Source organism: Peromyscus eremicus, chromosome 22 (genome assembly GCF_949786415.1).
Source record: "Peromyscus eremicus chromosome 22, PerEre_H2_v1, whole genome shotgun sequence".
Taxonomy (NCBI): Eukaryota; Metazoa; Chordata; class Mammalia; order Rodentia; family Cricetidae; genus Peromyscus; species Peromyscus eremicus.
This window is the reverse complement of record NC_081437.1, coordinates 41,745,196-41,771,113: the sequence shown is the minus strand read 5'-3', so window position 1 is coordinate 41,771,113 and position 25,918 is coordinate 41,745,196. Positions and strand designations below refer to the sequence as shown.

Genomic DNA, 25,918 nt, shown 5'->3' with positions numbered 1-25,918 from the left:
ATCTTTGTGTTTCTTATAATGTCTGAAAATGATGGAGAAGAAAGCTGGAACTTGTCCCCATCAAGAGTATGATTCAGCAGTGGTCCAGTTAAAGCTATTGGCCTGGAGTACTGTCACCACTGGTGTACCTACCCCTACTAGAGCTTTTGGGCATCTGTTCATGCTTTAGTGATGCCCATGCTGTTGACAGAGGATTCATCAGAATTTCAAGAGCAGCCAAGTTAGTCATCTGGGTTAGCACTGCTGGGTTCTAGTTCATTGTTCTACATGGTACATGGAAGACAGTCTCCTCTATGTGGGAAGATGTTAGAACCTTGCTGGATCTCTTCTGGTCTCTGTCATTATAAGTGGCTATGGTGTCCATCTTAGATGCTGTACCAAGAAGAGTATCTTGTGAGGGAACAGTGTTCGTTTATACTAAGGAAGGCAACAACTGAAGAAATCTAATCTTCAAAAAAGGGCAACCAAGCATTTGACCTTCTTGTACATGGTGCGACTGACTTAAGGAGCAATGTGTGGATCAGTCTCCTTGGAAAAGGAGGGATGCATATCAGTAAAGAGCTCCCATGGGGCAGGGATGTGGATGGCTCCCTCTAGCATATACCCCAGCAGAGTGTAGCTTACCTTCTGTGCGAGTTCCTGTTGCTATTCACATGCCCTCGCCCTGTGCAGCCTGGAGTGGGACACTTGAGAACATTTTCATGCATGGCAAGAACTTGACAAAGGAGAGGCAAAGAAAATAGCCCAGCATTAAAAGAGAGAAATGATGAGAACACAATATGCAGTTGTTTTAACAGGCTAGGTTAGTTTACAACAGACAGGCCTACAAACGTCTGTGATGTGCATGACCAGGAAATACGTGTGGGAAGAGAAAGAAGGTTGTATGACTGTATTCAGGCATGCAAAGCAGGGTGCACTGGCAAGGAGCCATGGGGGTCAGAGAGCGCTGAAACTGAATAGTCCCACATGGGACAGAAAAGCAAGGGCCACCCTAGTGTATTCCATGGGTAAGCACTGGATGCTGATCAGCCGTGTAACAGCACATAGCCTGGACGTTTTAAAAACATGCCTGTGCTTTGGAAACACATGGGATCATCAAAGTCAGATGCGAGTGAGCAGAACTTTAAACCTTGTTTTTCAAATGAACCATGTTTGCTTAGGAAATCAGTATCTTTTTGTGCTTCCAGTAGAATGAGCAGGAATAGTAAGATCTCTGCATTTTCACCACATGAAAGTAACAAATAGGAATATGACAGAGATGGCCTTCAGGGCATGAGGACCCTGCCTGCTGGCATCCAGGGAGGCTGGTCCTTATCGACAGTTCCATCCTGTGTGTCTGCTGAGGCTTGTGGGGTTAGGAGTTCTGGGGAAGTCAAGACAACTGACTCCAAACATGCCTGCTGGCCACATGCTCTGCCTCTCTGAGCTCTGCAAACCCCAGTGGCCTCTGTGGCAGTCCTTCCTGCCTGCAAAGACTGCCTAGGGTTGGTGGTCATGTGAGGTCTGCTCAGAGCCATGTCTGCTCACACCTGTCACTATTCACCATGACTTTCTTCCCCTGGAGCAGTCACTGTCTTGCTGAACCCTGTATACAGTTTCTATTTGCCCTTGTTGTATCTGTCCATCTTTACTGTTGGTGAGTTCTTTAAAAACAGCCTATTGCAGTTTTGTCCTTAAGTTCTCATAGCTCCTGCCTCTTCTTTAGATATTGCTAATGCTCAGTAAATATGGATCAAAGTGGAAAAGTCAGCATTCAGCCCATTTCCTGCAGGGGGTGACTAGGAGATCCCTATTCTGAGGAGTTCCTGTCTCAGAGGAGGATGTGCCCTTCTCTTTGAAATCTGCAGTTTTGCCAGTCTTTCCACTAGCCTATTGCCCTGCTAGAATGACACATATTTCTCTTTATCTTAATATGTGCCTTTATTTCTCTTTAAACCAAATATTTCTATTAATAAAGTCTTCCCTGGAGAGAGCAAACACCTTTCAGGCTTGGCTGTGTGGCAGAGTTCAAGTGGCTGTTTCTGTATCCTGCTAAATGGAGACCCAGACATTTTGTTCAGTCCATACCTGTAGTGGCATCTGCTTCTTCAGCCTGCAAGTTGTCTCTATGGACTCTGTCTCAAACCATTTCTCCACTTTAGTTTGTAGTGCTATCCCTCACGACTTTGTCCCCCAGTCTCTCTCTGAAGCATCTACAGAAGCTTTCAAACAGGAGGTCCAGTGACCTCTATAGCCCTTCCTCCTAGGCTCCTTTCGAACCTCAGCCATAGACATCACAACACCTGGAGCTTTTGAGAAATGCTATTTTACTGGATTTACTTACCCCCCCATTTCCTCCTTTACCTCACCTTTCTAAACCTTTCTTTCCTTCCTACTTCATGCTTTCCCTGGTAACTCACTCCTGTTTGTACTAGTAGTACTTACTCAAAAGATGGCACCCACTTCACCTACTTTGGATAACCCCACAGTACCCAATGTACTATAAATCTGTATTGTGAGTGGTGGGTGATAGCAACTCTGTCTGGGCTCACATGGGGTCTCTATGGGCAGAACTGCCCTCTGCTATCCAGTTAGTATGTTACAGCAGAAGAGCCCTTCACTGAATTCACTTGGGTGGAAATGGGCATGGAAGCCAGTCCAGAAAAACAAACAATGCTACCTACTATGGAATATTTTATTTATTATTTATGTTTACATTCTGTGGTATTATGAAGAAGTACTCATGAGGAAGTACTTAGATTTCCTCTGTACCTTTGTGCCATGTGTACCCTTTATAAGACAGGGTCTCATATAGACCAGGCTGGTGTCAAACTCAACTTCCTTCTACTTCCCAAGTTCTGGGATTACAGACATGCACCCATTAGAAATGCATTTTTTTAGACACCTTTTGTAAGACCAGGTCAGACCTGAGCCCTACTTACTGCCTGCTAAAGTGGGTCCACATGTGGCCAGGCAGAGCAGGCCTATTCAGTTTCCAGCTCAACAGAGCATAACCCACACTTGAACCACATCTAGACATTTCCTGTGAAAATACAGAGTCAAGGAGAATTCTTATCCATTGAAAAGGATTAATCTTGAAGATAAAAAAAAAAACCTATGCCCTGGGGATAAATCCCCTAAAGAAACTTCCTCCTAAAACATTAGCTCTCAGCCCTGGTGCCTCATTTTGTACTGAGAACCTGCAACATGCCTAATACCAGGAAGCAGGTTAGAGCTGAAACAGAAACACCAGGCCCAGGGTTTGGATTGGTGATGGGTTTGAGAGTTGGCATGGGTTTACAGCTGGGTTCAGGCCCATTAACACTTGCTCAGATGAACTTTAAAGAACTGAGCATCACCTATTGCCAGCCAGTGTGCTTCCCTTGAAAGAGAAAGAAGATGGAGTCAGATTCCCATGTTCTTCATCTGGTAATCAGGGCAGTGCTCCCTGAGGGGTTTATGGCATTGAATGGGCCAGTGCTTGCAATTGCCAGCCAAGCACCCACCACAGTGCTCACATGTGGAAGCCGCTGTCATCAACCATGCGTCTCCCTGTCATGTAACACACGGGATTGTAGACACACCTGGATTTGTTTATTTTTACAACTTTTTCATACTTGTCCTCAAGACAGTTACAGGAAACATAAGCATGTCATTTTAGTAGGCATTTGAGAACCTGGAGCCACAATACCATCTGAACATACTTCACCAGAGAGTACTTAGCTTTTTGTGCTTCTACTACTGCACTGATATAAGAACTGCCTGCCTTCTGACAGGTTTGCTTTTCAAGGATTTCAAGGGTGCCCATGGTAGCAGCCTGGTGCTCAAAATGCCTTTGGATAAACACCTCCAGCCACCTTCCCCACTGAAAGCTGAAGGAAGGTACTGCATGCTGTAGGTTCATACTAGGCATCCATCACCTTACTCATCCCTGATACTGTAGTCTGTGCTTTGGACAATTGATTCTCATTGATTTTACACAGTTGGTATATTTCTTGCCAAGAGAAAGGTAAACAAAAAAGGCTATATATCATTTTATATCTAAAAGAAACACTGTTTTCACAGATTCATCTCATAGCCTTGGAATCTATCTTCTTCTTTTTTTTTTTTTTGGTTTTTTGAGACAGGGTTTCTCTGTGTAGCTTTGCGCCTTTCCTGGAACTCGCTTAGGAGATCAGGCTGGCCTCGAACTCACAGAGATCCGCCTGCCTCTGCCTCCCGAGTGCTGGGATTAAAGGCAGAATCTATCTTCTATAAAGAATGTGTAAAAGAAAACCCCATCAGATCCAAACCTGTTCATTTGGCATCTTTAGTGTGCAAATGCCAGGGCACCTGTGATATGAAACAGACTACAGAAAATGCAACAAAACTGTTCTAAATGCTGATTGGACAATATGCAATAGTTCAGGAATTTGGGCAGGAATCCCAAGGCCTCTTTTTCCTGGGATTTCTAAGACCAGTGTGGATGGGTTACTTTAGAGGATGGCTAGTTCAGTTCTGTAATGTGTGAGACCAAATAGAGAAATTACCTGCCTAGGATAACAGAAGTAGAAATGAGGACCAGAGCCCAAGTGAGCCTGGGAGCCTATTCCAGGGAGACAACTGCCGGGTGAGCTACTCTTGGGAGCTGGTACCCAGAATATCCAGAGGATGTAGGGGGAAGCTTCCTGAGGTGCCCTCCAGGCTGAGGAAGGGTCTGGTCAGTGACAGCTTCACTGAGGTGCCATGAAGATGAGGTTGGGGGGATGATTGACAGAGCCAGAGTGCTTGCACGCCCCGAGGAGCGGCGAGACACAACTTACTTTCTGGAGGGACCCTATCTTTGTGCGGGCATCCAGACAGACTGCGGTGATGCGGGTAAAGCCCAGTTACGTGGCCGGTTCCATCACACCCGGGGGTTGGACACTTGCTCTCTCTCTTTTCTGTTCTTGAGGGATCTAAAAGCGACAACAGGTGTCAAGAAAATGAATGTTTACCAGCTGCAGACTCATGCGGTTATCCAGCAACCTGAAGAGACCTTTGCTAAACAGAAAAATTAGGCAGGTGTCAGGGACAGGCTGGGACATCAGGCTTTTGCTTCATAGCTCTTTGGGTGTGGGTGATATTTTCAACCTTATACAATGTAATCAGGAATCATAAAGTATTTTTTTATCCAAAAATTAAAAAAGCACCTATCTCTAATCTTAACTCTTGATTAATTGGTTTCCCGTGTGTTACATGATAAGCTGTGTTGCTCAAAGAAATCAATGTAAATAGTGATGGGACAGTGACCTTCTTAGAGAACAAAACTCCATATTATTTTCATTCAGCAATTTCTCCATATAATTCAGCCAGAGTAAGGTGCTGCTCAGAAATCCTTCACCTGATTCCCTCTTTGAAGAACTCTGGTCTCATACGCCATAAACTGCAGAATTTTCCTGCAGACTTTTCTCTCTGAGGTTAAACAACACTGCTTCTTAGCATAGCAATTCAGCACTTTTTTTGGAAAATCAACTGAACTCTCAGAAGGCACTGTAAGCAAATGACAGAAAGGGTGGCAATCCCACCTGGCAGGGTGATGGGCAATCAAAAAACGCTTCAGAAGCCGCTGGAGCAACCATTTGTTTTGATTTCTTCGTCTGTGCTTGGAACCAGAGGAAGGCTCGTGTAATGCTGTGCATGCATACACACAGTAGGAGGTCAGGCTGATCTAGAGCGCTGCCAGCTCCTCTGCAGCGCCAGCCAAGAGCCAATCAGAGCAGACGTTTGGTCCAGAATTGGATGCTGGATGCCAGAGATGTAACGATATCCTAATAGAGTTGGGTTTTTTTTTTTTTTTTCAAACACCCAGATCAACCACAGTTCACCCTCATGCATTACAACAATTCTTGAAAGTGTTTCTGAGGCCAGCTCAGGCTGAATTCTAAATCGTAGATTGTGACACACTGTGTTTTGGAACAAGTATTTGAAAACCAGTTGCTCAGATCACCAATAGTAGCTATTACATTTTGGTTCAGTGAATGCTACAGTTAAATTTTCATCAGGAGTTTAATTCTTTTATATGAATATCTCATTTAATTGGGCCAATCATGCTTATTAGAAAATATATGCTTTACTTTTGGTTAAGAATTCATTTATATCAAGGAAAAATATCTTGACTTTGAATTTTACTTGCTTTGGTCTTTTGAGATAGAATGTCACCCTGTAATCCAAATTGGCCTGGATCTCAACTATGTCACTCAGGTTGAATTTAAACTCAGGGTAATACTCCTGCCTCAGTCTCTTAAGTACTGAGATTATAAGCATGAACCACTCACTATACCTGGCTTGATTTTGGAATTTTTGAACTCTTTACAGACTTTCTTGTGTCACTTACGAGCATAAAATAGACAAATGACTCCCAGGATCTTACAAATGCTGCTGTGTTGATGTGAAGGACATTCTCCTCTTACTTTTCTGCTAACATATCACCTACATAATGTTCCTGTCAGTTGCTAGAACAGCTCCAGCCAGCTCTGGTGTGGAACAAAACACTGGGCATTGCCAACTGCTGTCCTGACCCTATACTTGCCTCATGGCCTCTGCCAACAAACCCAAGAATAAGTCCTGGCATTTCAGCTTCTATAGATAAAAAGTAAAGCCTTAGCATTTTGTTGCCCTTTGAGGGCATATAATTTCATTGTACTGAGAAAAGTTAATCCATGTCATTATAAAATAGTAACCACACACTAACAGTTTCAAAGGACAGCATTGATAATTTAAAATAATAAATTTAAGAGATTTTTAACTAGATACAAATGACTTGTACAGGATTAAAAAATACAACATATAATGGTTACTATTCACTTTTATCATAAAGTTACTGCTTCATCAGGACCCCAATATCTCCCACAAATAACAAGATTTCACAGATTTTGAAACAGTTTTGAAATTAAGTGATCTTTATATTTTAAAAAATGGCTCAAAACTCTCTTGAGGTATGGAAACTAGAAGAGCATAGTCTGCTCTTGATGCAAGGCTGAGATGGGGCCTGCCATGGCCTTCACTATCACTTTCCTTTGGTTCCTTGTTTCTTGCAATCCCAATTCATCTTTCAAACAAACAGAAAACAATAAAGCAAACAAAAAGACCAGGCAACCTAACCAGAAACCTTGAAATAACTTAACAGAAACAAAAAGTGTGCCGAATTCCGCTTATTCCCCTTCTGCCCATGGGTCAGAGAAAGGAAGTTGTGTGGAAGTCAAAGGAGTTATTTTATATTAACTTAATAATTTTGAAGTGTTACTCCTTAGTTCTTTAATGAGGTACTTTCAGTTAAGATGTATGGTATGAGAACAGGTATCTGTGGTCTCTATCATCACAGAAGGAAGAGAGAAGCCACAACGTGCCATGTTGATGTGGTGGGCACCTTCAGGCATGTTGGTGAGATATGGTCCCATAACTTTAGTTCTTTTAGAAAAGGCTTTAATCTCTTTGCTCCGTTTTTTTTTTTTTTTTTTTTGGTGTATGTGTGTGATAGCTTGGCTTTGGCTCAGAATGAAACTATAGTTATAGTCAAGGAAACATGGAAAACGTTGCTGGAAAACACTGATAACTTTGGTCAGAAGTAAACCTGGGAAGCTAGAGAAGTGGTGATCAGTGCCTTCTATCTCATGAGAAAATTCACGTTCCCAGTCTTCCCTTTCTCATGACAAAAATGCACTTCCCTGTCCTTATGTAGGGGAAGAAGCACACAGGGCAAATTCCATGTTTTTGCATAAAACTAAAGCAGTATAACAACAAAGCAAAAAGAGTTGTGTGTTTGGCGAACTACACAAACCAAAGCAACCATGGTGATGCAGAGACTCTGATGAGTAATTTGCCTCCACACATGGTCACTCACTGTGCTTCTCAAGACCATAGCTCTCTCCTGGGAGCTACTACTTAGAATTCTAAAACATGAGCCTAAAATATATCTGAACAACAGTAGTCATATGGGAAGGCATGAATTTCTTAAAATTGATTTTTATCATTCTCAAAATCCAACTAAAAATCTCATAACTATCAGTTCATCACATCTTGTTCAAATGCTAGCTTCATCATTTAAGACACATATTCAGTGTTCAATAGTGTTTTAAGGGAAGCCTGAAGCTCAATGGCACCAGAATCTGTTTCCTTTAGAAAGTGATGCGTTCTTGTTTGCACTCCTCTGGTGGAATGTGTCACTGAATGGAAAGCCTATATCTATCCAGGCACTAGTCAACCAGTAACACTCAGAGTTCTGTCTGGCTAAGGCTTCTACCAGCTTGGACTTGGTCATAGCAATGTCCAGCTGGCCACAGAGCTAAGAGCACACATTGAGAGGAGAGTACACACTTGTGCCATGATAGGGAAGATACAATTTTTCTGATGGTTCTAAGTTTGTTCAGCAACTGATTTTCAAACTAAATTCCTGAATCTCATGATCAGATTCATAGTGAGGAAACTGAGTATTTGTAATGTACAGAACAAAATGAAAAGCAGAAAAAGGAACATTTTGGTGATAATACAGAAAAGATTTAAGGAACTACCAATTTCATTTTTGAGATAGTTTCTTTCATAGTTCTGAGTCTTGTGAGGAATCAACCATACTGAAGTGCTTACTATGTGAAGCTGAATCAAGACTTTTACCACTTGCAGATGGATACAGATGCTACTATGAACATGAAGCCGCTCCATTAGGTTAGCTAAGTTACATATATAGATAGATGCAAATATGTACTCACTTATTTTATAAAATAAAATTCAGTTAAACTGTCATATTGGATAGTTTTGAGATTTAAAAAAAAATACACAGTATTTGAAAAAAGAGCCACAACTGTTTCCACAATGTAATGGAGCTAGTAAGGGCAATGAATATTCTAGAGAAATTGCTATTGGTTTCAGCTGTGACTACTCCGTGACTTGCATGGCAAGTAGTTTCCTTAGCTAACTATCATAGATAATTAATGTGCAGTCACTGTCCTTATCTTATGTCATCGGTCATTGTGTTGCTGTTCAGTTCCTTTTGGGTATTTTCTACAGGGCCAGTTTCATCAATAACTGTCACTAGGTGATAATTTTATAAATCATGAAGCCATCTACTCAATCCAATTTATGAAGAAAGTGCCTCATCTCTGATTGACTGATTATTGCCTAAACCCTTGCCACTGTTGAGCATAGATCATGGTGACAGCATAGACTGGTCTTGATGGTCTCTATCATAGGTGTGTCTGTGCACTAGCCCTGTCTTCTTCGGGAATGCACTATCCCACTGTCATCTCATCCATGCATTTAGTTGTTTATGCATTTCTCAGACAAATATTTTATTTGTTCTATAGACAGAGTATCACATGATAAAGTTCTAGAATAAGCTCTAAAAATGTACATTAGACATAAAATTTGTAGTGATTTGTAGTATAACAGACTATCATCAGCATCTCCCACTTAGCTCACATTTGCCTGAAGCAACTTACGTTAGGTAGAAATATTACCTTTACCATAGTATGGCTTTTTGACATGGCTGTCACTGGATTTGGATTTTCTGTCTTCACCAGCCAACTGTCTTGGAGACTGGTCCTCATAGGATCTCAGATTATCCCTTCTCCCAGCGTCCATGGCCATCTTCTCCCTCATGGCCTTGGCTCTCTCTGTCTCCAAAGCAATGGCTTTCTCTAGCAGAGTCAGGTTGCCCTTGGTCATGTCAAATACCTCCTCAGACCTGTCTGAGTTCACTGAGGTGGTGTCATCATCCCTCTCATGACACCCATCCTCCTTGGCACAGCTGGAGAACGTTCTAGACCTGGGGCTTAGCTGCTCCTCCAGCCGCATAAGGTTCATCATATCTGAGTAGCTCCTGTCTGGTGTCCTCCCAGGGAAGTCATCCTCTTGCCGGACATGTTGGCGCACACTCATGTTGGGTGGCTGACTCCTGTCCTGTGGGTTGGTCTCGCTGAGTTTCCTGGCCAGGTCAAAGCACTGGTTCCTCAGACACTCTAGACTACTCAGACACACTTCCTCATCACTCTCCTCCACCATCTTCTCCATGAGTCCATTGTTCATGGGCTTCCCTAGCATGACATAGTTCATATTTCTACTGTCTTGTTGTGACATTCCCTCAGCATAACTTCTGTCACTGATGTTCTCTGATAGCACAACACCATGTCCTTGTGCTAACAGCTTAAGGGAGTCCACTGTTTCTCTAACAACATCACTGTCTAAATCTAGACTCAGTTCACTTTTCCGACCGAGGTTTTCATTCTTGTCACTATCGTCCTCCAAGCTATTGGAGGTATTGCTGTTCATTTCTGACTCGGTCCTGGCTCGGTAGGCTGCATCCTCAGCAATTTTGCCAAGATTTAATAGTGACTTGGCTACTAGTTCATCATAGTTATCATACTCATCATTGTTGTTATCATCCTTTTCTGTGTCCTGCATTATTCGAGTACAACTCATTTGATGGTCTTCTGCAAAAAAAAAAAAAAAAAAAAAAGAGAAGACAAAGAGGAAGAGAGAAAAGTGGCTAGACTGTGAAGATTATTGCTACAGCATGGACAGCAAGTTCACAGCAAGTCAAATCCTGCTTTGTCTAGAAAGGAACCTTACAAGACACCTGCTGCTGGGTAGAAAATATAAACATATAGCAAATGAATCATATTAAAGAGCAGAAGGCCACTTAAGATATCCACAGAGAGCTATAAACTCCTTTAGTTAGTTTGAAAATCAGCTACTAAAAACAATAAATATAATATCAAAATATTCATTTTTGTTTTTTAATATTCTAATTTACCGCATTTGTTGAAGGCTGTATTCACAGCCAACAGTTGGCCTACCAATTACATCTCTTTCTAAAAATTCTTGAACTTTCCTTTTTGCTAACACTTAGAGGTTCTCTGTAACCCCCTCTAAGTTGTTTGCTTCCCATCATATTAAGGCAACATATAAGACAACCTCAGATTTCTAAAGTCACACGGGAAGGATTCCCTGTTAGGAAGTTCCTGGTCATAAGGACATTGAATTGAGAAGTATGAATGTGACAGCTTCTTGTTAATATATCAAGGCCCACAGTGAAATGGTAGGAGTGCCACAGTGAACGTGAGTAAGGAAGAGGACAAAGGCTTCCTCTATAGACAAGTTAGGAATGCACTGTGACCACATGTCACTGGATCAGATGGGACTTATTAACTGTCACACTCACAATCTGTCATTTAATTTGACCTATGGTGGTAATATATTCACCCATCTCATCAGCCTGAAGAAACTTCAGTAAGATGTACTCAACCTCAAAAGACTTAGAGAAAATCTTTTTTAAAGTCCATGTTAAGTATGACGTAAACCTCCCTATTTCATCAGAAACCCATTTGGCTTTCACTTAGAGAGCAGTTTGGATTTGAATCTCTATTCACAACTCTACACAATTGCTGTCATCTGCATTGCGAAACATAGATAATAATAAATGAGTTTTCAAATGCATTCCCCTTTGGTTGGATGGTTAACGGATGCCATTTCACATCTGTCCTTTGTTTTCATGATTCAAATGCCAGAGAACTTTCAGAGTTTGATAATGATTTGGAGGAATGAGGCATATCGACTAGCTGCAAACACCAGCTGACTAAAGCTGAGATACTGAACCTCTGGTGCTTTCGTTATGGATTTTATGCAGAAAAGGTTTATGTTAGCAAAAAGAGATTTGGAGCTCAATATAGCAATAACTGAAAATAACATCCCACCTGGAGTCAACAGATATTTAGGATCTGACCCACTCTCCAAACATCAGCATGTGTTAGTTAGAGGGCAACGCTTGCTGCGTGAACCAGATTTTGTCTCTCTCTGAACACAAACCTCTTCATTTCACTGCACTCTGCCTGAACCTTTCCCCTTATCATAAGGATAAAATTTTCATCAAAGAGCAGCAAAAAGAAACTAGTAAACATAATCACAAGTGTGGCAAGGCTAATCACAGATGCACATCTTCCCATTGGCTGGCAGCACACCTTTTGAGGGCTAAGTACATCTTGTTCTCATGACTCTTTGGAAATGTGATTTTTATATTTCCCCTTTGATTTATACTTTGTTATGTTCATGGGCTACAACTAGATCATCCTTGGGCATGATAAAGCTGCTCTACCCATACACAGCAACCTGATGTTTGGGTAATTGTCACTATTATCTGTAGAGTACCAACCCCATGAATTTGCAAGCCATGATTTGGAAATGTATGTCTCGTGAGTTGAAACATTAAAAATCTTAAAAGTTATACTTTATGTGCGTGTCTTTGACTACATGTAGATACATGTGCCACAGTATATATGTGAAGGTCTGAGGACAGTTTGAAGAAGTCTTTCTCTTTCCCCCATGTGGAAATTCAGCTGGTAAAGTGCTTACCGTGCAAGTACAAGTATCTGAATTTGATTCCCAACCCCATGTGAAAGCCAAGTGTGGTGACATGCCTGTAATCCCAGCACCTGAGGAAGTAGACAGGAGAATCCCTGGGGATTGCCGGACAGCCAGCTAGCCTAATCAGTGGCCCCCAAGTTCAGTGAGAGACCCTATCTTAAAAAATAAGGTGGAGAGTGGTAGAGAAAGATACCTTATGTTTTCCTCTGGCTGCCATACGCACATGCAATGTTCATGTACATCTGCACATACATGTGCACCCACACAGACACACACAAGAAGGAGGAAGTCATTGAATGTAATAACCAGGAAAAAAATTCCACCTAATCCCTGATTCTGTATCTAAGCTAAAAAATGAATTCTGCTGTAGAAAAGGACAAGGCTCTCATGAGCCTTTCCCAGCAAATGTGGCAGATGTAATGCTGTTGATTCTCCGTTTACTCATCTCAGGATTGTCCTCAGTTGTTTGTTTTGTTTATTTGTTTTACCTGTCCTGCTTTCCACATGACATGCTAAGGAGTGCATCTCACCCCCTTATGACCAATCTACGTCACCTTTTTCCAAGAAGATGAGAAAAATGGGTAAGCTGCTCCACACAGTATCCCAGCCATGCTATCCCTTGAAACTGAGGAACTGAAAACAGGATTGGTCTCTTCCCTGCCTGAGTGCCAGAAAAGTGACAGGCATTCTCCAGCCTGTGCAGCAGGCCTGCTTCTCACAGGGAAGTGTGCTGGGAGAAAACTACAGATGCTCTGGTGGCCGTGTGAGGCAGATATGAAATTGGAAGTTACACAACTGGTCCCATCACTCTTTTGCTACTTAGTGATTTTGAGAGGACAGTGACCTTTCAAGAGTCGTAATGAGCTCATCTGTAAGGCAGGGATAATTATCTGCCTGGCCCTTCCTGGCAGGTTCCTACAAACCCCAGAGTGAGGCACACAGACTGGATTCCAAATGCCTGGCATGGGTGGTATGTTTTCCCAGTACTTTCTCTTCCCCCATAGATGCCTGGAGAAACTTACCTCTTCAAGGATGACATCTGGGAATGCATATGAAGACAGAGCCAACTGCTTTTTTTTCATTTCTTTAAGTTAATAATGCTCAGTGTCATTTAAGGCCTCATGAGTGACAGCAGTAAATATGGATATGGCTGAGAAAATGACATTTAGGGCCCAAATCCTCACAGGTGAATAGAATTTCCCAAGTTACCAGTGTTTAACTATTTCAAGGCATCCCCTAAAGTCAGCTCCTAATTATGTGGACTAATGGAGGGAAACTGGCTCCAAGTCATCAGCAAACAGATTCTAAAGACATGCTCTGTCTCAGCCTTGCCTAGAATGTCATGGTGAGCATTTAGAATTCAATGTCTGGTTTTCCATATTCAGACAATTTACCACCTAGTCGTGTTTCTGCTGAGGCTAGCATTGAAAAGACTTCATCATAGCTATGGGTTTTGGCAAATGGTCTAGAATTTTCTATACCAGTCAGGGACTAGAAATGTGATACAAATATTCCAGCTCACAAAACTTTTCAGAAGGCAATATTACTTGTTTCTGTCTAGTGATTAATGTTCTCTCAAAGAAGAAGGATGTATTTGTGATGAACAAAGCATTTTTCCAGAAAATAAACGCACATGTTTATGTTATAAACAGTAGGAACATGAATACCAAGCTGTGTAGAGAGGATAGAATACTGTGTTCCCTCTGTAGTACTGTGTTTGGCATTTGTCATTTCCACAGAGCCCCAGGGCCAGGCTGAGACCAGGGACCACCTCTCAACCTGTCCAGGCCCTGGTATTCCCTGCTGAATCCCAGAGTTTTCGTGTGGGAATGGAAATCAGAGAAGTTTGGGTTGATCTGCTTCCAAAGGATGGAAATAAGCTTAAAGGTAGAGGTCCTTTTGTGGCTGAGCCCAGGAGATCTGCCCACATGATTATCAGCCGGCAACCAGCCTCATTGTTAACTGCTGTTATACAAGTGATTTTGATTCCTGTGAAAGCTTTATAAATGTTGTTGCCATAACTCACCTCCTCTGAGTCTGACCACTAGGAAGATTTTGTGCTACACAGACAGAATCACATAGTTGGGAGGTTTTCCTAGAATGGCTGGAACTTCATACACTGGTTTTGCTGTAGTTTGTCTCTAAAAAGCATGTCTGAGATATAACTTTTTTGATATTTGGTACTGATCAAGCCACATTTATACACTTTATACACACCCACATCACATCTTATGGCCAGTAAAGAGAGTGTTCTCTCTCTCTCTCTCTCTCTCTGTGTGTGTGTGTGTGTGTGTGTGTGTGTGTGTGTGTAGTCAATAGAATTCAGAAGAACACAAAGCCCTGTCTTATTGTGGTAGAGATCTGTTTGTCCTTCCTGATCCTTGTAGACACCCTAAGAAAGATTCTTCAGTGGCTACTACTTCTGAAAGGCAGCCACAGAAAGCCACAAGTCACACGTGTTCAAGTGACAGAACTGAGAGACCATACTGGGATGCTGTGCATGATTGCTTTCCCAGTCTTCTGCACCGCTTGTTTCCATAGCAACCAGACTGCAGTCTTCTTGGAAGAGGAACCTAGTGGGCTTGGTGTAGACTAGCAGCTAGATACCCAGATCCTTCTCATCAGATGAGGCAGATTTCTGCTGTATGTCCCCCACCCACAGGTGACTACTGTTATTTTCAGCATCTGTCTTCTGGCATTCTCTCCCTTTGATACTCCTCTCTAGCCTGTCATGAATTGGGGACATATTTCAATTACTAGCCTTTGAGACTTGTGCTGAGGTTGTCAGCTAAGCTAGCCTGCCACCAGCCAGTGTCTTGACTAATGCAATTTAGATCCATTCTGGTTTGGAAAGGTGTATTATTTTTCTCATTGCTGTGACCAAATACTGGATGGAATCAAGGTAAGGGAGGAAGATTTATTTTGACTTCATAATTAAGATGATGCAGTATTTTGTGCAAGAAAAGGCTAGTAGAGTCCATAGTGGTGAAAGCATGCAGATAGGATCTTTCACAAATTAGAAAGCAAAGAGCAGAGAGTGTTGGCACTCACTTGGATTTTTGTTTGTTTGTTTCCCTTTTTCTTTTGTTAATTTAGTCCAGGACTCTAGCCTATGAGATGTACCCAGCCCTACATTCATGGTAGGTCTTCCCTCCATTTTTTAAAATATCTCTGAAAACTGTCTCAAAGACAGACCCAGATTCTGCCTCCTAGGAAATTCTAAAATGAAAATGAAGAGTAACCATCACCAGAGGTTAGAAAATTAGATAAGGCCTACACTCTGGATGGATAGTCAAGACAGCCCTGGGCTAACCAAGTGAGATAGGGAAGCAAGTGAAATGCACTTAAAGAGGCTAACAGAGGGCAGATCCTGACTGCCCCATAGTTCTGCTAACTATAACCCTAAGAGCTCATGACACACACGCACATGCACGCGCACACACATGCACACACACACACACACACACACACACACACACACACATACACACACACACCCCACTTCTTCAGACCTGGATCACCATGCATCTCCTCTCTGGCCTTCTTCCTTCTGCCACTTTGTCACACTGTGCAGCGCAGGTTGCATCCCCTTGGATGGTAGGAGAAAAGCTGTTCTCCATCCTGCTGTTTTCAGAACCCCCATACTTGAGTCAAGGGGACAGGGCCCACCCTCTTGGCATCCCTACAACAGAGGGCAGAATAGATTCTGGAAGCAATACTTCTCTGAACTCAGCCCCAGGATCTTAGCACCTTGCTTCCAAGTGCCTCTCCTCCTGGACAGATCAATAGGTCTTCAGCTGAGCTAGACAACCCCTAGGGCACTTTTCCATATAAAAGTTTTCTAGATCAGCAAGGAGGGTGGGAGTGGGACGGAGAGGCATGAACACATCATTATAGCCAGATGGTGCTAACTATGGCCACCACAGTCACAACTGTCCTGTTTCCTAATTACACCTTACTTAACAGTGTTCCTGTTTGCTTCGTTACTGGTATTGAAAGAAGCATTTTATATTCATAGAAGGACTAACATCAAGCTACTAAAATCCTTCTCACTGCTTGAGCATGGGGAAGTTCTCAAATCACATTTGGAGAAAGGCAGGTACCCTATTGGTCATCAGCATGCCCTGAGTGGCCAAGTGTCTCCATCTTCCTCCCGATTTTTCTATATCATCTCCAGATTTTTCATTATAGATATGTCGGTTACTTTTCAGCACTTGTAGATAGTCTGAGGATTGCAGAACAGGATTATCTTAAACACTCACCCCCAAACTTAGACTTTTCTACCACAACCCTTTCTCCACACCCACAAAGCCCCAAGTGGTAGTTTCTATCTGAACAATGCCCTAAACAAGGCCACATGGGCTTAATGGGTACCAAGAAGAAGAGGTACAAGTGCTTCAGGATGGGGGCCACCTGTAGCAGTGACCCATGGAAGGAAAAGAGACACTGGAGTTTTGTTTTCAGATAGTAATAAAATGCACTCTCTCTGGAAAGTTGTTGAAAGTGAATGACTGATATTTGCATATGATTTCCTATAGTCAGTGAAGTTTACATGGTTAGGTATGAGAGCCCTTTTTCAGGTTTCCTAGTGGCTTTATCCAGCAGGTCTGCATAGAGAGGATAATTGGACCACGGGCCTGAGTGCAGGTGTCTGTGCTGGTCTGCACTTAGCTGTGCTCACGGGAGGTCTTTTGCTCCACCCTTTGGCATTTCTATAAATACCCTGGGGCAGAGACAGTTAAGGCCGGTAGAATAGGTTCTAGGCCCTCTTAAGGCTATCCTGAATTGTCTATCTGTTTCTTCCCGCTCTAATCCTTCTATTTCCTGCTGCTTCTACTCAAGAGCACTCTGGAGAAATGTGGGAGTGGTGGGTATTCCCCCCCACCCCCCTTTAGGTGGGACTTTTAAGAGACAAATGTAAATAGAACCTTTTGTTAGTGATTCCTCCTCATAAATTAACTGTGTGGATAGATAGAGACAAGAAATGAGACATTTACAGATTCCTTTTTTGGCTCCTTTCAAGGGTTTCCGAAGTTTACAGCACAATCCATCCTGTCTCTGACAATATCATTGAAGGGGAAGATGCCATCTGCTTCTGGGTCCCACTTTTGAAGCTTTTGCCTCTCAAGACTAAAATTTCTTAAGATACAGGTTGATCCCCCTCAACAAGGACCACCTTCTATCACCTCAGGAGTCTCCCTGTCTCCACCTGTAGGAAAAGAGGAGTTGACAGAGGGACAAGCAGAAGATATCTGGGGACACTTCTAGGGATGACAGCCCTGGAGCTGCCAGGAAAATCCTGAACACAGGTGCAGTTCCCATCTCCAGAGCTCCTGCTCCTTTGTATCTGCTCTACAGCAGCTTCTTCCCATGTTGCTGCTAAATCCTGGGACATGGTTTTGATGTGTCACACACAGTTGCTACAAGTGAATTTCCAGCCTCTTTTCTGAAAGCTGTGTTGCTCTGACTTTATTCTCAGTGCTACTAGTGTGTGCACATTGGAAACTTGAGCTATTTGTCTGAAGATAAGCACACTCAGTATTTGCTTTTGTTTATTCCATGGCTGTGTGCACTTTGTTGTCAATCCCACCTCATAAATCAATCTGACTCATGGCAAGGCCAATGCCTCTATCACTCCTGAACAAGGTCTGACATGGTCTTGCATTTCTTATCAAATTAGTACCAAGGGAACACAGACTGGCTCATAATTGCCTGTTGTGATACCTTCTTCGGAGTGACACCACCCACTGAGTCACCTGCTCAGAAATCATACTGGTTCCTGATACTGTCTTAAAGTTTATATTTTTCCCCTTGAAGGAAGAAGAAGCTAGATGTTTCCCAAAATCCCCAAGATGCTAAGGTGCTAATAGCTCAGTTGGTCGTTGGAACATACCTCTCACAGAAATAGTATGACCCAGGAATCTGAGTTACAGAGAGTAATGGCTACCTAGGCTGCCTAAAAGCAATACCTGTGGAGTTCTAGCAGCCATTCATTAACCCCAACTAAATCTGCCACCTCCAGGATTCCTCACTAAACAGAAACAAATAGAACCCTTAGAAAGGGTATCAGCTCAGACTTCTCACCAAATTGAAGATAAATGTTATGGTTGTCACATTTTATATAAGCCAATCCTGGTATACTGGATGGGGGATAACCCACATTAACACATATCTCTAAGTCACATTTAGAACTCAACAGTGAAACAAAAAGATCACATCCTTGTATTCACAGGAATTGTAGTTGGTGATAAACGCAGAAGAGATAGAGTGTGAATATACACTGTGATGTCAGCTGCATGCTATGAAGAAAAACAAAGTTGTATGGGAATATAGGGAAGACAGGAAGCCAGAGCAGGAGGATGAGGCCAGTTCTCATGAGGAAGGAGACCTTTGCCAGAGGCTAGGAGTATAAGCAGCAGTAAGTGCCAGTTTTTCAAGGCTCCAGAAAAGCCAAGATCCCCATTGCCAATGTAGTATGTGAAGAAGTGGGCACAGAGGATGAGGACATGGCCAGGGTCTGTCCATACAATGTCAAGACATCCGTCTTAGATGCCTTCTCCTGAAGTCTGGGAGGGTGGTTGTGTCTCATGAGTACTGGGAATACCAACCTGAAGTTAATCCCACTACCTAGATTTGCTCTAGGAGGTGGTAATTTCCTAGCCCCCCCCCCACACACACCGTGGTTTCTGATACCTTTCTGCAGTCCATACACCATTTTCTGCCTTACAGATGAGGGAAATCATTCAACAAGAATTTCTAGTGCTTTAATCGAGGTCATCAGGCTGGCCATGCATCTTGTATCCTGAGTCATAGTGGTCTGGGTCCCAGCCTTGCTAATGGCTCCTTCCTCTGACTTTTCCCAGGCTGATAAGTTTCTTCTGCAGAGCTTAAGAACCATGGGAGGGAGGCAGATACCAGCCAGGCAGAGCCACTGAAGCTACAAGACCCAGCCCTCAGTATCCTTGCTTCACATTCAGGCACACTGAGTCTAGGGCTCTAGACCAGCATAAAGGAACAGAGGAATGAGGCTTCCTATAGGAAAGAGCAGCCTATAGTTTGCTTGAACTCCTGCCTCTACCTCCTGAGTTCTGGTGTAGCAGGCTTGTACCACACTTTCCTTGTTTTGTGGTGGTAGTCACTAAACTCAGGGCTCCATAAATCCCAGGCAAGTTTCCTACCAACTGTAGCCCCCTATTAGTTGTCCATGTTGTACGTAAAATAAAATTCCCTATGAAATAAAATGAGGTAGATTGAAAGAGAAAACAATTTCTACCAGGGAACCAAGTCACTTTTAACTTTTTTTTTTTTGGTTTTTCGAGACAGGGTTTCTCTGTGTAGTTTTGCGCCTTTCCTGGAACTCACTTGGTAGTCCAGGCTGGCCTCGAACTCACAGAGATCCGCCTGGCTCTGCCTCCCGAGTGCTGGGATTAAAGGCGTGCACCACCACCGCCCGGCCACTTTTAACTTAGAAACTGTGAATTGTGTTTCTTTCTTAAAGTTTTCATTCATTAGGGAACTAAATTAATGGAATGTGAATGAAATTTCATTTATTCATAAGGTTTTGAGGAGCTTCTGAATGACATTTGGGCACTGGCTTATCTAAATTTAAGGATTTAAAAATACTAGGATAGCCACATCCTCCCATCTATGAGCTCTTTTAGATGGCAGTGACTTATTGACCAGTTCTTCCTCTGTCTCGGTGTCTCTGTCCGCCTCGCCCTCTGCCTGTTTCTGTCCTCCTGTCTCTATCTGTTTCTCTCAGCTGTGCTATTTCATTGTCTGTGTCTGTTCCTCACCACTTGTCTGTTTGCCTCTCTTTAATGTTAACTGGCCAGTCTTGAGCATTGCTTGCCCACAGAGCACACAGTGTAGCTATGTATCCTAGTGAAGTGTATCCTGGTTCTTCTGTCTCCAGAGCAGGGCTGAGGTATGTGTGCTTTTTACATAAGTACGTTAGGTTTGGAGGGAACTCTGGGTCTTCCCTTCCTCATCCCTGACTCAATTCTAAGGGACCCTATAGATGTTATTTTTCTCTGTAATAAGAGGTTTACTAATCCTCAGCCTTCAAACATCTTCCTGTCTTCAGCCTGAATTCTCAAAGCCACCACTTCAATGTGCAAAGCTCAATTCTGTGTTCTTTCTGGCCTGTGTGTGTGCTCCTTCTTGTTTTACTCACTCTTTATTGAAACAATTAAAAAAAAAGAAAAAAGAAAAGAAAACCCTAATCCAAACAAAAGCTTCAGCTAGCCCAGTATCCTTTGAGTATACAAGAAGCACATACCATGTTTGAGACTACAGTCAGACATCCTGACACCTTGTCCTGATGGAGCCTTAGCAGACAGCACTGTTACTCACTGCCTGTCTCTCTGGCACTCCCCTCCCACTTTGGAGCTAATGGTCCTGAGCACTGATTGTCCCCAGGGCAGAACAGGCTTGCAGCATGACTGGGTCAGTGCTCCAGATAGGCAGAGCTATAATTCTAGAGTGATGCAGACCTGAGTAAATGTAGGGAGATTGTCATGTAGTCACTTTTGACCTTGGCTGCAACATCATAGTTATGAATAGTTCAGACTTATAAAGCTCTTTTGTGTCTTGTGCCTGCTTTATATTGCAGAGCAAGATAAGGAGAGGGTGAAGGGGAGAGTTTTACTTTACAATGAGGCCTAAAAGGCTGGATGACCTTCTCAAGATGAGTGGCATGGGCTGAGCTAGGATTCCACCCCCCTCCCCCCAAGTGCCCTGCGTCACTGTGACCACTCAGCATTTAGGGTAAAAATTAAATGAACAAGACACACCAAATGTGCTGATTCTCTACAGTGGACTTTAAAACAAGCTGTGTGACATCCTGTTTTCACTATTGTAGAAAAGGCTAGCCTCTAGCACTTCACACACATGTTTGCATCTTAAGGGTATGAAGCATTACATTTTCTGATTTGCCTCGAAGTATTCAAACATTCATGAAATTTGATGTAATTTATTTTATAATTAAGCAAAAACTAGTTGACATGGAGCAGGATTTTTTTTTTTAATGGAGGGACAGTTAGATCCTACTTGAGGCTAAAGGCTTTCTTAATCTTAAGCCATAGCACCATCTACCTCAGGGCACTTGCATTCCCAGTATCCCCACAGAAGACTTTTGTATATATTGAGAAGGTTAATTTTAAGAAGATAAAATCCACCATATTCATTCTCCCAACTGTGACCACAGCCTTCCTCAGGTGAAGCCTTGCATACTAAACACATCATCTCTGTGCTGTGCTGGTCTCAGAACTCATTGCTTTTTCTGCTGACTGCAGTAGAACACTGGCTGGCTAATTCTGATTTTCACAGTCTGTCTGCATTTCAGCTTGCTTCCCTCATCAGGGACCTGTCCCTGGGAAAGATACAGAAGGATAATTGGCTAATCAATATGGAGAGCAGCACCCTGAGGGGAGACTGGGGAGTTGTGGGGCCTCAGTGCAGACCGCTCAGCACCTTTATCCTCTTCCCTCATGACCACACCAGCCACTACCTCACCCATGATCAGGACACAAGTGCAGCTGGGGGCCTTACCCATCACTGTTTGGAAGAAAACACACCCCAGGAAATCTTAACAATTAGAAAGATGCTTCTGTGAGGAGGAATTCACACAGTATGGTCTTTGAAATGGACTTACTGAAGAGTGAGATCACCTCAGTAAAGGCAGTCTCATGGACAGATCTGTTGTTTCATAATAGGGACTGTGAGAACAGGGTCCCAAATCAGAATCTGTCTATGTGGACTGTCAGTGCCCCAGCTATTTCAGGGACAGCAGAGGAAGTTGCACTGCTCTAACAAAAGCAGCCCCTCCCACTTTGCCTCCACACCATGTGTTTTCATTCTGCCTGGCCTTGAGCAACTGTCTAGCATATTAGAGAAGGTTCTTAATATCAGAATTCACAACAATCTACTCCTCAGAATGAGCTTGCAAGGATACCACACCCATGGCTGCTAACTGATGTGGGATACGAAGGCCAGATAACCCTAACTGAAAAGGTACCTGCATTGACTCACACAGTGATTGTGGGGACAGTCTTGCAGTGTTCTGTATTTAGGGTAGTTCTGAGATGCCAGAGGCAGATGTCACTTGGGAACTCCAGCATTTTATCAGTAACTGAAGCAAAGAATTTAAAGTAAGGAGGGTAGTAGTTTGGTCTTATTCAGTGTAGACCACACACTGCCTAGTTATTCCCCAGAGAATTCACCTTCCTGTCTATAGGGAGATGAAACTTCAGTTCAAAAGGACATGCATATATGTATATCTGCATATGATGTTTTAAATGATTATTCATTTTGATGGATGGAGTGTGAACATAAACCATACCTTATATGTATTATCTATGCAGTGAATTTGTATTTCTCATCATAGGGATACTGAAAGACCTTTAATCATAGTATGTGCCAAATCTGCTAAATCTGACTCTATAGCCACAGAGTGGTAACTCACCTTTAGGATAGGTAGTTGTTATTTAATAAGCATGGAATTGGATAGTTACTGTGAATTTTTCACTATGTATTTTGAAAATAAGAGTATGGAAAAGACTAGCCTGTGATTTGTCCACATTATAAAACATAACAATTTTTTTAAATACATGTACTCATAGGATATTCAGTATCAGGGCCATTTAGTTTATGTGTAACTGCAATGCTCAAAGATCCTTGAAATGAAATACGTAATTTCCATGTTCTAAATAATGTTTCTTCTATATTCAGTGGACTCCTTTCATAATAATCTGATGATTTGTGCAAATGTGTTTTACTTGAAACAAAATAAACACATTTAAAATTATAGTCAAGAGAAAATGATTCCTGAGTGGACACAGTTACCAGTGCAGATAACCTGAAGCTTCATGCTTGGTCCTCAGGCTGATGCCAGTTCAGATTTTCTCCCTGTTCCCATATCACTGCCCTGATTTCTGCACATTGAACATGGTCTGCTCCTCTATGGTATCTGTCCAAGTTGTGTCCAAATTATGGTTTAAGCATGGGCTGCTTAAGTTCTCTACATGAGGCTCTCTGTCTTTCTTGCTTCTCACTTGAGGCCACAGTCTGTACCTATATGGCAAGAATGAGGCACAGCCAACCTTAGAGGAATCTGCTGCAGCCTCAGCCTGTGATGGGGCTATGAGTCAACTAAGGGACATAGAGACAAAAACCTCAGGACAGTGACCAGCACTAAAAAAATGTGACTTTTGCATACTGTAGGAATCTTGCATTCACTGTACTTCCCAGATGTGTGGTAGGGCTAACCTGTGACAAGTTTGGGCACTGACTTCCACAGTCTGGTAAAAATAGGGTATGCATAGTGAGGATATGAAAATAGGAGACTGATGGATTTCTGTCTCTCAAAGCCTCATTTTAACAATGTAAGCACAAATAAGAGTCTGATCATGTTGAATATCTGTTCTATCAACAAAGCTCTGGAGTTCCTTTGATGGAGATTCCCAACCCTGGCAGGTTTGAAATACCTGGAATGTAAAGCACTGGGACATCACTGTATGGTGCTAGTTAAACTGTGTCTTGGAACACCAGCTCACAGGCTCTTCAGTGGAGACTTCTCCACACTATAGAAGCTTCTGAGGGATTCTCCAGAACTGTGCACACAAAGCTGGGTTGATAGTGCAGTTTGTTGATGGTCAAAGGTTTGGGAAATCAAACAAGCCTTTGGCATCACCTTCAGAGCCCCCACAACAATCAGAACCACAGGGATGATCCTCCATAAGAGCAGTGCCTGGGTCTGGGTAGCATATAAGAGGGTGCTTGAAAGGGGGTGAAGGGCCTTACTTTCTATCAGGGATATTGCAAGGGCATACTTGCCTCACTGGGGTCACACAAACTAGTCTCACAGCAGATCATGTGCTGAGCTCCTCAGTAATTCAATGGGTCTTTTAAGTCACCTAATAGGTGACTTATCTGGGGAGCAGATGCTGTGACTTCTGAAAACAGTGCTTCAGTGGCTGACTACATATCTGGGATTGTTCCTCCATTCTGACAGTTTTCTGCTTCCACAAGCTGGTTATACTCAGCATGTGCTGGATGCCTGAGTAGGCGCCAGGCCAGGTATGCTTGATACTTAAAAATCCGGGACCTATGTAGTTATTATGAAGTTGCTTGTTTGATGATTTTGTCCTATGTCTGCTGGTTATGTTCAGTTGCTTGAATCACTCCAGCTAAAATTGCCTGGTTCTGATTTGCTACTGAGCTCATTATGCACCCAGGATCTAGGTGCTAAAGTCAGAACAGCTCAAGCCATTGTGGCCACATTGTTATGCACCTCAGTAAGACTTCTGAGTAGTTCCAAGCATGTCACTTTGTATATTGAAAAGGTAGGTTACCTAAATTCTGACCCCAAGCAAACAAAACTGAAGCACTTAAGTTTAGAAAATGGAGCAGATTCTAAATTTGGACAAGACTTTTTGTGTATACCGAATGTTCATAACCCTGAACATTAATGTCTCTTGCTCCCCAAACATGATGAGAATATGCAAGAGAGTATTTTATATGATTGCAATGATGCCACACAGCCAAGATACAAATCACTCATCAGCACTGACAACTAAAGATATCATTTAGAATTGCACACAGCTGATACTGTGTCCCTAAATATTTGCTTAACTGGTCTCCTCTACATCTTTTCACACATTTCATTACACAGGGTTATGAGTTAATTCTTAGCTGCTCATTAGTGACATCAGTACATTTATCCATAGCACACTGGGCAGCATTCACAGTAATTATTGGCATGAGCTATGATGTAACTTGTTAAGTGTTCTGTAATACCATATGAAAGAACCTAGGGAAAATGTGAGTAGCAATTATTAACATAACAACTTTAAGCCTCTGTAACAATGTAGGACTGTCTAATAAAGTTCATGCTTTCTAACACAAATGGCCATGGCTTTGGAATGAGGTGTGTTATTTTATGTCTGAGCATAGGAGTAGTGATGCCTGGCTCATTTGCACGATCTAAACTTGTTGGTGTATTCTCTCCAATAGATGAGATAATGGCTTTGTATCTGGAAATTAGTTGTTTCTGAATTCAGATTCTTGAAGATTTTTTGAGCTCAAGGGACAAGGGTGAGAAAAAAGTATTCTCATACTGTTATCATCATTTTTGACATTTCTATGAGGAAAACCCTAAGCCAACAAAAGCTGTATCTAGGATCATGAGAAAACCACTTCCTTCTAGAGAATAAGGCTCAAAAATCATAATTTGAGTCTTGTAAAAGCTGGACACAAAAATGAATCCTCTGGAGTGCATTATGGAAGCAACCCATATACTTCACAGCAAGCTTGCACTTTGCTTGAACAGCTCACCATATTCTGCTTCAGAGCAGAAACCTGGATCTCAAATATGAAGCACACAACCAATCCACCAACCATTTCCTATAAGTAGTATCTCTTTTCATCCCAGACACATGACAATCACCAAAGTATAGCTTTGACAATCAACAGACAGAATGTACCTCTTCAGCTCTCACACTGGAGGTACAGAGGCTAAGGCTGTGCCAACAGCCATGCTTGAGTACCTCTCGGACAGAACAACTTA

General features: G+C 42.5%; 1 protein-coding gene across 7 annotated transcripts in view; it reads right to left on the bottom strand.

Moving 5' to 3' along the window:
- The window catches only part of Myt1l (myelin transcription factor 1 like), a 143,365-nt gene that overhangs the window by 87,032 nt on the left and 30,415 nt on the right, over window positions 1–25,918 (bottom strand). For 3 of the 7 annotated variants that reach the window (XM_059248241.1, XM_059248236.1, XM_059248240.1), the window contains exons 5-7: window positions 9,456–10,421; window positions 4,782–4,916; window positions 625–715 (exon numbers count right to left, since the gene is read on the bottom strand). In XM_059248241.1, coding sequence (XP_059104224.1) covers window positions 625–715; window positions 4,782–4,916; window positions 9,456–10,421 — 1,192 coding nt within the window. Of the gene's footprint in view, window positions 1–624; window positions 716–4,781; window positions 4,917–9,449; window positions 10,422–25,918 lie in introns of all 7 variants that reach the window. The other 4 variants (XM_059248238.1, XM_059248235.1, XM_059248237.1 and 1 more) reach the window with 3 other exon arrangements.